A 12,853-nucleotide genomic window follows, 5' to 3' on the forward strand; every position below is an offset into this window, starting at 1 on the left:
TATAAATACATAAATCAAAATGGGTCTCCTTTTTGTTGTATTTGGGTCAAAAATGAGAAGAAGAAAAATATTATGCATGGAGAAATAAGTCTGTTGGGAGACTAAATCAGAGCTGAAACTTCTCAAGTCATACAATGTGTTATATTTAGAGATGACAAAAAAATATCTACAATGTGTTATATTTTAGTTTTGTTTTTAATAACTAGCTATTTTTTTTAAATATGAAGAGATAAATTATGCTCAGAAACCATCTCTTAAATAAGAGAAGACAAGACTATTCTTATGATTTCGCTCTCCTCAATCTCAGCATTTATTTATTTTCTAACACTCGTAAGATAGCACCATTGTACATGCCCTAATCACCACATCTATTCAGTTATTCCATCACACCAAGGTATTGTGTATTTGCCCTAAAAAAGTATTGTGTATTTGATTGATGGCACACATGCGCTCTTCTGCCCTCAAAAATAAGTATTGTGTATTTGATTGATGGCATACATGCGCTCGCTCTTCTCCATCATTCACACAACGAAAGCCCGCAACATCAAATTTCAACAGTTATTTTCCATACCAATTTGAGTGAAAGCAAATCTCACATAAGCTGATCTCACTAAATGTGTACCCTGCCAAGCTCAAGTTTACAGCAAGCCACACCGACAGGACTACTTTACACTTGTCAATGCACGGTTTTTATGGAAATGTAGATGATGCAATAGAGACCAGGGTTTAAATATACTAAGATGCATAGAAATAAATGTCCAGCCAACACAGCACAGCCTCCACAACCTACGCGGTTATTTGCGCGCTTCGGTCTTCCTCTGTTCTTTAGCTGCAAACAACAGGATATGATTCAGTGCACAACTCGTAATATTCTCAAACTAAAGAATGTGACACTGTTTACAAATTTTTAGGTTAATGAAAATACGAACACTTTGTTGTGCATAAGAGACAAAATGATGTTAATGCAAAGTATTCCCTTTATCCGGAATTAGTTGCTGCTCAAAGACGTCTGCGTTTGAGCGGCAGCTAATTCCCGCCGCTCAATTCCGGACGGAGGATGTAGTACATATGGAGAGCCTCCCAAAAGATTCCCTTTCTTTTTCTCTCTGTGCTCCAAACGACTCTCCAAAATATTCTATTCGCCTATATTTATTAGTCTATTACCATTTCTAACTACTTTTCAATAGATGTTATGCGAAGGCCACATAGTACTATTTGGCAGGTAGTCGTTTAGAGTTTGGTTGGTGTTACACTATGCCTAGGAAAAATTGATGTCTGGCATGGGCCTGAGAACTGGGCAGATAACACGGGAAAGGAAGGGCCGGGAAAGTCAGCTCAAAAGCACACAACCCGGAACAAGCCGCCTTTCCCCTTTCCCATGCTCCCGCGAGAGGTGAAGAGGGAGAAGGCTTCGTTTCCACGGTCGAAAGCCAGCGAGCCCGGCGGTTCCTCTTCCCTCCGGCGGCGGGAGGGGAGGGGAACCCCGGCGCTTCGTTCTCAGTGTGTAGATAGGTTAGGTTTAGGATTTGGTGGAGCAACGCTCTAGTGACGGCGGTGTCTCATCAACATTCGTTTCTTCCGAGGCTCCGTCCCCCTTGCCGATGTCCTACAGGATGGAAGAGGAGCCTTTGGGGTAGATTCCTGCCGCTTTGTTTGGGCGGTGAGGTTTGGTTCTACCTTGCCGGCGTGCGCGGTGGCGGGCATCGTTTGCCTAGGTGTTGTCTACTTCGGCACCGTCAGCGAAGATGGGAGAGATGTGTACAGGAGATATGGCCGACACACAGTGTTGGCCCGTGCGGTAAGACGGGGCTTGGTCTCGGGTTTGTGGTCTGCGGCATGCGGCTTCGGTGGTCTCCTTCGTTGTGGTCGGACGGAGACGACGGAGCCGAGGACCGGCAAGCATGGGAAGGATCCCCGGCCGACCACTTCTTTGGCTCACAAAGCGGCTTCGACTGCAATGGAGTCTCTCCGGTTCAGGGTTGGATGGCGACTCGTCCGCTTCCTCGACGGCACTCCAACAGCGGTACGGATCTGCGTGGAGTGTTGGCGTTTTTTGCATTTTGCCCCCCCAGGCTTTACTTGTTTTTCTTGGGGGCCTTTCTGCTGTGTTTCTGGCCCCTTCTACTGAGTGCTGCATGTATGTTGTGTTTACACTGTAATGAACACGCGATTTCTCCTAAAAAAAGAACTGGGTAGACAAGTGTGTGGCTCATGACCTAGCCAGATTATTAAGCATTCTAATACGATGTAATGCCACTGTACAGTTTAGTCCATGTGAAGATAAAAAGTGCAGAAAAGTGACCCCCTAAACTTGGCTTTCAAGGTCAATTTAGTCCATACTCCGTAGTGAGGCAAGTCAGAGAATCTCGTCCACAATGGCATGCTGCCAAGTGCACATACACCACATGTGTGAGGAAACCAACACCTCTTCCAGGCCTAGCTAATTTGCAGAGAAAAAAAATGTATGCAATTCCTGTCGAAAGGCTCCCAATTTCGTCACCACCTCCAAAAACCACAATCGCCAAATCCCTAGCTTCCAAAATTCCACTTCATGGAATCCTAGGGCCCAAATCCCTCTCTACATCTGGTGCAAAATAGCAGCGGCGACTTAAGTGCGACAACGGCAGCATGCGAACAGAGCATCATGGCGCTAGCCTCTCCCTCTCTGATACTCATGTGTGCATTGATAGGAGTAATGACAGTAGGTTCTAGGCGAATCACTATTGGAAAGGGAGGTGTGATTGACGGTTGTTCATAGGCGACTCCCTCTTCGGTGGTCTATGACAGCTCTAGCGTGCAGATTTCTTCTTAGTATCATCTTGATTCGGGGGTTATTTGTTGGGTTCTAATGGTCTAATTTTCACACTCGATTGAGCCATATAGGACTGCTGCTACCTTGAGGAAGACGAAGGGGAGAGGGGTGGAATGGTCTGGTCATGGAGACTGCAAAAAATGTCAGGGTAATAAATGCAAAAATTACATGGTGACCAGACGCTTCAGCTTCCTCCCGTGTGCTTTCTGTCCATCATGGCATGCCATGCTACTTTTCAAAAGTGCAGCTCCCTCCCTCCCTCTGAACCATCAACGATTACGAGTCAAACGACTAGTCTAGACTAGTTGCAAAGTGAGTGTCGACTGCATTTCTCGTGTAGACTAGCAGACCGAGTCGAGCCGTGGATGGACTATTCGACGACTAGTCTGGGCTAGTCGACCAAATCGAGTCGAGCGACTCAAAATTTTGGAGGTATAAATGAGCTTGCTGGAAGAGGCCGCCGCCACTCATCGCCGGGACGGCGGATGTCGCAGCCAGGCGCGGCGGCCGGCTGGAGCTCGTGCTCGGGCGGCGGCCGTGGCCATGACCCGTAGGCGAGCGCGGCCCTGAGACGAGAGAGAAGGAAGAGAGAGAGAGTGAGAGAGAGAGGAGAGGGAGGAGGCACGGCGGTGGTCGGCGAGCTCGCCGGCGGAAGCGGCCGGAGGCGCGGGGCACGCGCACGTACTCCCGTGCGTGTTGGCACTGGCGGCTGAGTTGGGATCGATTGGGATCTTAGGGTTCCAGTGGCTGGGACGTGAGTTAAGTATAGGCTAGCCAATTGGGCCCAAATGGGCCAGCTGGTGGGGGCATGCTGTGTGGCGCTAGGCTGGGCTGGGCCTGACTAGTGTTGGCTAGCACTGCTGGCCTGTAATGTGCTGTACAGTTTACTACATACTACTCCATACTGCTACTAGGTATTAGTAGTTGAGTACTACAGTACTATGTCGACTAGTCCAGCACTAGTCTAAGACTAGTCCGATTAGTCTATGAGTCTCAACCTCAGAACGACTCGTCGACTCGTAATCCTTGTGAACCATACAGAACTAAGTACCCATTCACAACTCCTATTCCGTCACAAATCCCAAATTGCAGACCCTGTTATAGATAAAGAAGTTGGAACTATTCAAAGGTGTTAAAATGCCTTTTAGCAAAAAATATCAAAGGAACAAATACTTCAGCATGAGAAACTGATGAGACAGGTAGAGGTCAAAGACTATATGTGAATACGATATGTAGGGCAACGATGCTGAACTTAACATGAACAATAGACAAATATCAAGGGGCATACCAGCTTTCTCCTCTTCGCGTTTCTTTGCAGCATCTGCTCTTTGCTGCCTTATTAAAGCAAGACGTTCTGCATTTGCAAGACAATAGTTATGGCAATCTGCAACTTCCACGAATGCTTCAATATTGAATGTATGCAGGGCTTTAAAAAGTTGATGATTATATATGATTGGGCAGTAGCTGTGAGTTCACTGCTGCTGATATCAATACTCTATTCACTCAGTTCATTCACAAAACGCTACTCTCCTTATTGTGGTGTATGTTTCTGTGTGAGTCCAATCTTGTAGCAGTCCATGTGAAGAGTACATATATAACCATGGCCAAGAGACACCAAGAGAAGATAAGAGGTAAGCACAACATGGAAAAAATCTCACCCAAATCTTTCTTCGCCTGTTCTGTTTTGCCTTGCTCCTGAAGCTTCATATAGCGCTCATGAGATTTTTGTTTCTCGATCTCCTCTCTAAAAATAAACATGATAGCAGTGTGTCAGCAGAGTTGATGAAACGATTTTTTATAACAATGCAATGGGGCAGATCACAATGGTACGAACTTCGACATAATAGGTGTTGTGTTCTTTCCACTCACACACACACTCTCTCCCTTACAGTTTTACACAGAACTGTTTACCATGAAGACCATCTCTACATAAAGGTGAGTACCAACATAGTGACTAGAGACTAGAACGAATCTGAGATGTGCTACCTACAGACTCATGAGAACCTGCAAACCAGTGGGAATGACGTAATATAGAAGGTAATATGCTGACCACTAATATGTACCACCACATAGGTTTTGTTTATCTACTGATTCATTATATTAGTTTTTTTTTTTGCATGCCCACTTGCCCAGAGGCTACAAGTTCATGTTCCTCCATTTCTCAAGGTAGACACAGAAGCAGTGCACGAGCATTTGCAGCGAGATATGGTACACAAACAGAGTGTAAGACAGAAAACATGGAATAACCATCGCATTTCACAAATAGGAAAATAGCACAAGCTGATATAAGACAAGTACCTCTCACGCCTCGAGAGTTCAGTTGTCTTTCCAAGCTGAAACGTGCAAGCTTAGTTAGTTGGAGATATGTATGGCAATATTTTGTATCAACATGGAAAGAAGATTTTAAAGCTCATAAAGAGTTCCACTTCACTTTTCATGATTGAAAATAGCTGGGCAACGCCATTTGTATGACAACATAGAAAAGGCAATGGAGGAAAAGACGAGGAAACTTAATACTATCACCAGTGTGGCATGCTATTTTATGATATTTAGCCACCAGTAGTAAAGTCATAGATGCTTCTGGTTGTAACACACTTACATCAGCTTCTTTGGCTTTTATATTCTTTGCTTTCACCAGGTTTGGATTTTCGATTTGAATAACACCTTCAGTTCCTTTATGTTTCTGGAATATTATAAACTGAATCAGATTGGTAAACAATGAATCATGCACATGAACATGTACTTCCAAATGGATAAGTGCATAAAACCTTCTCTTCACCGTCGTCTTCGGATTCTTCGTCTTCAGATTCTTCCACTTCTTCCTCTTCCTCTTCTGCTTCAGCTACATTCTATATTAAAAAATATAAATCGATGATCAGAAAGGAGTATATCATGATCACATTTGCATTAAACGTAAACACTTCATCTATATGCACTCAAAAACTCTTGGTATTTTTCCCAAATGATTATGAAATCGGCTGTAACAATTGGAAAAAAAAACTACACAATCAGATTAGCAAATATAGGACCTCAGTGGCTATATGTTAGAATCAGAAGTTTATAATACAAGCACAACAAAGGCATAGGTAACCTAATATTATGTTGATGAAATTAATTCAATTCCGGAAGGTGCAAACCTTCTTAAACGACCGTGGACGCCCTGAAGTTCCAGAAGCTGCATTTAAAATATCAAATATAAGTCAAAGCTACACACGAAAGAATAGCAAAAGTAAAATTGCCAAATACAAATGACTCAATAGTCACTGAGGTGCAAACAAATATATACGAAGGCACCCAAAAAATGTTTTGTAGAGGTACGCAAACAAATTCAAATGTAGCATCTCTCTTGTATAATGCCTCGAAAACGCGTATTCGTCTGAGACTAGATAAATACATGGTGCTATTGATATCTCACTGCGTTTAAACTTCACAAATAAACTTTTTCTGTGAAGCTCTGATAAGAGTGAAAATGAATGGAAACTCCATTAACAAATCAAGGGAAGAAGCAAATGAAGTTGTCCAGTACTCCAGTCATGTGATGGAGAAAGCATCTAAACCTTAGGGAGGAAATACGCAAAATGTGTAGTCTATGAGCATCCAGAGGCTTGCCCACTGGAGGCCTCCGCCAGTGATCCAGACCAAACAAAAACGTTAACACTAAAGACGCACGGGATAGATCAACGAAGAACCCATCGTCGACAACCCATAGCATCATTGTAAGCAAATCGTTTTATGTTAAGCCATGCCTCCTAGTAAAACCAAGCATGTTGACGTCACCATGAGCTACCCTTATCCTACCGGAACACCGCAACCAAGCGAAAGAAGAAGAAGAAAAGCCTCCTCGCCGCAACATCAGATCAAGCAGTCGCCTGGACAACGGCGGCAGACAAAGCCCACTAGCTGGCACTGAATTTGACTACGACGGGACCGAACGGAATCGAGGAGGGGTGAGGGCTCAGGTCGTTACCGATCTCCTCCGGGGTGGAGAAGTTGCGGCGGCCGGTTGGCTTGCCCTTGAACTTGCCCCTGCCCATGGCGGCGGCGGCGGCGGCGGCGGCGGACGAGGAGAGAGGGGACGAGGCGTGTGGAGGAGAGAGGGGACGGGAAGCGGGGGTCGCCTAGTCTGTACGCTGGATGGGAATCGGGAAACCCTACTGTCACGGCCGCCTTTTTACAGTGGTGGGCTGGGATGGGAATGAGATTCAGTGCAGAAATGGTCAATTGGGGAATTCGGGGGTTGGGGCTTTTGGGGTGGGACCCGGGTGCGACCGCTCTACGGGAGGAAAAAAAGGTTTGTGAAATGAAATAATGAAATAAATACTTAAAAAGTCGGAAATGTTAGGCTGGTTGTAATGGCGAGTATCATATACTGATAATAGTGTATGATACTACCTCCCTAATGCATAGTACTATCATATATTAGTATCATATATTAGTATCATGTATTACTTTATTTATTGTCATGCATGACACAAAGTAGTATAACATTTATTATGATATGGTATCATGATATGATACTCCACCCTCTCTTTTTTCATTTAATGACATGACACCTCATCAAAATTGCCTAGTTGACATGCATGATACTAACTATGATACTACCACTATGACCAGCCTTAAAAGTTCGATGGCGGATTTTTAGGCATGCCGGATTGAACGTTTTCCATGACAGTTTATATTGACGTGAGGGTGACCAATTTAGTTTGCAAGTACAATTATTTCCTAGAAGATAAATTTCGAAAACAAAGTCTTTCTCTTGTTTTGGTCTTTGCGGGCTATTTGGGTGACCAGAAAGAGCCTTGCCATGACATTTTCTCTTATCCTTGTTCGACACTACATATCAAATTGTCTACGGATGGAACAACAATGCAACATGCCTCACTGAATCTCGCATCGTAATAGGGATGGCACCATGAAATGACGTACGTGCAATAGTTCGACGGACGCAGCTCCTCTGACGTGTCGTTGGCCCACTGACATGTGGACCCGGGCCCACATGTCAGTGGCCCAACGGCAGGGCACCGTACGTCAGAGGATCCCTCTCCTAGTTCGACGTGAGCAATGACTTTCAAGGGTGGCGGTGTCTCGGTCTAGGGCCTCTTACCATGTCAGATTCCTAGTCTGGTGGGCCAGGCTGAGGTTCCATAGGTCGGTTACATCTTGGGCCATATTAGGCGACCCATGGAGGATTATACGAAGACTCCAGAAGAGTTGATATATAAGCCAGAGATACCGAGGTCGTGGAGGACTCTACCTCCACCGACATAGCCAACTAGGAACAATAACCATAGAACCGCCGCTATGCTATATAAGTTGGGGGTCGGGCTCGTCGATAGACACATTACAATCCCTTGGTATTCACCTATACTTTGTACACACCCCAATCGCAATATACACGGGTAGGAGTAGGTATAATCTCCATCGTGAGAGCCTGAACCTGGTTAAAACCTTACTTCCTGTTACCATCCAACCCAAATCACCTGGCTAAGATACCCTACCAAGGGATCTGCTGGATCTAGCTCCGACCATAGGCTGGCATTCGTTGGGTTCAAAGCCTCTGTAAAAAAACGTTTTTGTTTTTCACATGCCGAAGGGGAGTGCGACCCAGGGTACAAGCTATATTGGTCGACATTCGCTCTGGGAGTCTCGAACGCATGCAAAGCGCGAAGTACGAGTGCTGGTAAGACCACACGTTCTCATACTGTGTGTTGTCTTTCGTGCTAACACAACGATTTGGTGCAGATTTGATCGATTTCGTTTAGTTTGTTTCTTAATCTTTTTCAACCATCCTTATCTCGTGAAATCCTACGGCCTAACCCTCTTATATACCGCTCCAAGGCCTTCCTTCTCACACATAACAAAACAAAATCTCTCTGACCCTTTGTCAAGTTTGTGTGCAGAGAAGCCATGGTGCGTTCATGGGACGATTAGTAAACTTCTTCTCGGGAAGAGGAGAACCATGAGCTTGAAGGCCACAATCCACCACTTGGGATGAAGAGAGAGAGAGAGAGAGACCATGTATAGGATCGAAAGTATGCCTAGAGGGGGTGATTAGACTACTTGACCAAATAAAAATCTAGCCTTTTCCTAATTTTAATTCTTGGCAGATTTTAGCAACTTATCACAAGTCAAGCAATCAACCTACACATGCAATTCTAAGAGTATAGCAGCGGAAAGTAAAACAATTGCATATGAAGGTAAAGGGAGGAGTTTGGAGGGAGCAAACGCAATGTAGACACGGAGATTTTTGGCGTGGTTCCGATAGGTGGTGCTATCGTACATCCACGTTGACGGAGACTTCAACCCACGAAGGGTAACGGTTGCGCGAGTCCACGGAGGGCTCCACCCACAAAGGGTCCACGAAGAAGCAACCTTGTCTATCCTACCATGGTCGTCGCCCACGAAGGACTTGCCTCACTAGGGTAGATCTTCACGAAGTAGGCGATCTCCTTGCCCTTACAAACTCCTTGGTTCAACTCCACAATCTTGACGGAGGCTTCCAAGTGACACCTAACCAATCTAGGAGACACCACTCTCCAAGAGGTAACAAATGGTGTGTTGATGATGAACTCCTTGCTCTTGTGATTCAAATGATAGTCTTCCCAACACTCAACTCTCTCTCTCTCTCTCATAGGATATGATTTGGTGGAAAGATAATTTGAGTGGAAAGCAACTTGGGGAAGGCTAAAGATCAAGATTTATGTGGTTGGAATGGAATATCTTTGTTGGAAATATGCCCTAGAGGCAATAATAAAATGGTTATTATTATATTTCCTTGTTCATGATAATTGTCTATTGTTCATGCTATAATTGTGTTATCCGGAAATCGTAATACATGTGTGAATTACATAGACCACAACACATCCCTAGTGAGCCTCTAGTTGACTAGCTCGTTGATCAAAAGATAGTCATGGTTTCCTGACTATGGACATTAGATGTCATTGATAACAGGATCACATCATTAGGAGAATGATGTGATGGACAAGACCCAATCCTAAGCATAGCTCAAAGATCGTGTACTTCGTTTGCTAGAGCTTTTCTGAATGTCAAGTATCATTTCCTTAGACCATGAGATTGTGCAACTCCCGGATACTATAGGAGTGCTTTGGGTGTGCCAAACGTCACAACGTAACTGGGTGACTATAAAGGTGCACTACGGGTATCTCCGAAAGTGTCTGTTGGGTTGGCACGAATCGAGACTGGGATTTGTCACTCCGTATGACGGAGAGGTATCTCTGGGCCCACTCGGTAATGCATCATCATAATGAGCTCAATGTGACCAAGTGGTTGATCACGGGATCATGCATTACGGTACGAGTAAAGTGACTTGCCGGTAACGAGATTGAACGAGGTATTGGGATACCGACGATCGAGTCTCGGGCGAGTAACGTACCGATTGACAAAGGGAATTGTATACAGGATTGATTGAATCCTCGACATCGTGGTTCATCCGGTGAGATCATCGTGGAACATGTGGAAGCCAACATGGGTATCCAGATCCCGCTGTTGGTTATTGACCGGAGAGTCATCTCAGTCATGTCTACGTGTCTCCCGAACCCGTAGGGTCTACACACTTAAGGTTCGGTAACGCTAGGGTTGTAGAGATATTAGTATGCGGTAACCCGAAAGTTGTTCGGAGTCCCGGATGAGATCTCGGACGTCACGAGGAGTTCCGGAATGGTCCGAAGGTGAAGAATTATATATAGGAAGTCCAGTTTCAGCCATCGGGAAAGTTTCGGGTGTCACCGTATTGTACCGGGATCACCGGAAAGGTCCCGGGGGTCCACCGGGTGGGGCCAACTATCCCGGAGGTCCCCATGGGCTGAAGTGGGGAAGGGAACCAGCCCCTGGTGGGCTGGTGCGCTCCCCTTGGGCATCCCCCTGCGCCTAGGGTTGGAAACCCTGGGGGTGGGGGCGCCCCACTTGGCTTGGGGGGCAAGCCACCCCCCCTTGGCCGCCCCCCCTTGAGATCCAATCTCTAGGGCCGGCGCCCCCCCTAGGGGCCCTATATATAATGGGGGGGAGGGAGGGCAGCCGCACCCTAGCCCCTGGCGCCTCCCTCTCCCTCCCGTGACACCTCTCCCTCTCGCTGAGCTTGGCGAAGCCCTGCCGAGAACACCGTTGCTTCCACCACCACGTCGTCGTGCTGTTGGATCTCCATCAACCTCTCCTTCCCCTTGCTGGATCAAGAAGGAGGATACATCTTCCCAACCGTACGTGTGTTGAACGCGGAGGTGCCGTCCGTTCGGCACTCGGTCATCGGTGATTTGGATCACGACGAGTACGACTCCATCAACCCCATTCTCTTGAACGCTTCCGCGCGCGATCTACAAGGGTATGTAGATACACTCCCCTTTCCCTCGTTGCTAGATAACTCCATAGATTGATCTTGGTGATGCGTAGAAAATTTTAAATTCTGCTACGTTCCCCAACAGTGGCATCATGAGCTAGGTCTATGCGTAGTTTCTATGCATGAGTAGAACACAAAGCAGTTGTGGGCGTCGATATTGTCAATTTACTTGCCGTTACTAGTCTTATCTTGATTCGGCGGCATCGTGGGAAGCGGCCCGGACCAACCTTACACGTACGCTTACGTGAGACTGGTTCCACCGACTGACATGCACTAGTTGCATAAGGTGGCTAGCGGGTGTCTGTCTCTCCCACTTTAGTCGGATCGGATTCGATGAAAAGGGTCCTTATGAAGGGTAAATAGAAATTGGCATATCACGTTGTGGTTTTGGCGTAGGTAAGAAACATTCTTGCTAGAAACCTATAGCAGCCACGTAAAAACTTGCAACAACAATTAGAGGACGTCTAACTTGTTTTTGCAGCATGTGCCGTGTGATGTGATATGGCCAAAAGGATGTGATGAATGATATATGTGATGTATGAGATTGATCATGTTCTTGTAATAGGAATCACGACTTGCATGTCGATGAGTATGACAACCGGCAGGAGCCATAGGAGTTGTCTTAATTTATTTATGACCTGCATGTCAACATAAACGTCATGTAATTACTTTACTTTATTGCTAAACTGTTAGCCATAGTAGTAGAAGTAATAGATGACGAGACAACTTCATGAAGACACGGTGATGGAGATCATGATGATGGAGATCATGGTGTCATGCCGGTGACGATGATGATCATGGGGCCCCGACGATGGAGATCAAAAGGAGCAAATGATATTGGCCATATCATGTCACTATTTGATTGCATGTGATGTTTATCATGTTTCTACATCTTATTTGCTTAGAACGACGGTAGCTTAAATAAGATGATCCCTCACATAATTTCAAGAAAGTGTCCCCCCTAACTGTGCACCATTGCGAAGGTTCGTTGTTTCGAAGCACCACGTGATGATCGAGTGTGATAGATTCTAACATTAGAATACAACGGGTGTAAGCCAGATTTACACACGCAATACACTTAGGTTGACTTGACGAGCCTAGCATGTACAGACATGGCCTCGAAACACGGAAGACCAAAAGGTCGAGCATGAGTCGTATAGAAGATACGATCAACATGAAGATGTTCACCGATATTGACTAGTCCGTCTCACGTGATGATCGGACACGGCCTAGTTGACTCGGATCATGTTTCACTTAGATGACTAGAGGGATGTCTATCTGAGTGGGAGTTCATTGAATAATTTGATTAGATGAACTTAATTATCATGAACTTAGTCTAAAATCTTTACAATGTGTCTTGTAGATCAAATGGCCCACGCTAATGTTGCCCTCAACTTCAACGCGTTCCTAGAGAAAACCAAACTGAAAGATGATGGCAGCAACTATACGGTCTGGGTCCAGAATCTGAGGATCATCCTCATAGATGCTAAGAAAGATTATGTCTTAGAAGCACCGCTAGGTGACGCACCCATCCCAAAGAACCAAGACGTTATGAACGCTTGGCAGTCACGTGCTGATGATTACTCCCTCGTTCAGTGCGGCATGCTTTACAGCTTAGAATCGGGGCTCCAAAAGCGTTTTGAGCAACACGGAGCATATGGGATGTTCGAAGAGCTAAAAATGGTTTTCCA

At 45.6% G+C, this 12,853-nt stretch overlaps 1 protein-coding gene across 1 annotated transcript; it reads right to left on the reverse strand.

Moving 5' to 3' along the window:
* Positions 1-544: 544 nt before the first annotated feature.
* Positions 545-6,995, reverse strand: LOC119269017 (28 kDa heat- and acid-stable phosphoprotein-like). The gene is made up of 8 exons (XM_037550760.1): positions 6,780-6,995; positions 5,950-5,987; positions 5,581-5,661; positions 5,412-5,495; positions 5,111-5,145; positions 4,471-4,556; positions 4,101-4,166; positions 545-829 (listed from the first exon to the last, which is right to left on the reverse strand). The coding sequence occupies exons 1-8, from the start codon at positions 6,844-6,846 to the stop codon at positions 795-797; spliced, it is 492 nt and encodes a 163-aa protein (XP_037406657.1). The 5' UTR covers positions 6,847-6,995; the 3' UTR covers positions 545-794.
* Positions 6,996-12,853: the final 5,858 nt, after the last annotated feature.

This window comes from Triticum dicoccoides, chromosome 3A (genome assembly GCF_002162155.2).
Source record: "Triticum dicoccoides isolate Atlit2015 ecotype Zavitan chromosome 3A, WEW_v2.0, whole genome shotgun sequence".
Lineage (NCBI taxonomy): Eukaryota > Viridiplantae > Streptophyta > Magnoliopsida > Poales > Poaceae > Triticum > Triticum dicoccoides.

Excerpts from the sequence above, each read along its gene's own strand:
- LOC119269017 (XM_037550760.1), bottom strand. The coding sequence starts at position 6,846 with ATGGGCAGGGGCAAGTTCAAGGGCAAGCCAACCGGCCGCCGCAACTTC. Across the intron at positions 5,146-5,411 it reads TAAAAGCCAAAGAAGCTGAT|CTTGGAAAGACAACTGAACT; the intron begins GTAAGTGTGTTA and ends TGCACGTTTCAG. Across the intron at positions 830-4,100 it reads ACGCGAAGAGGAGAAAGCTG|CTAAAGAACAGAGGAAGACC; the intron begins GTATGCCCCTTG and ends TGTTGTTTGCAG.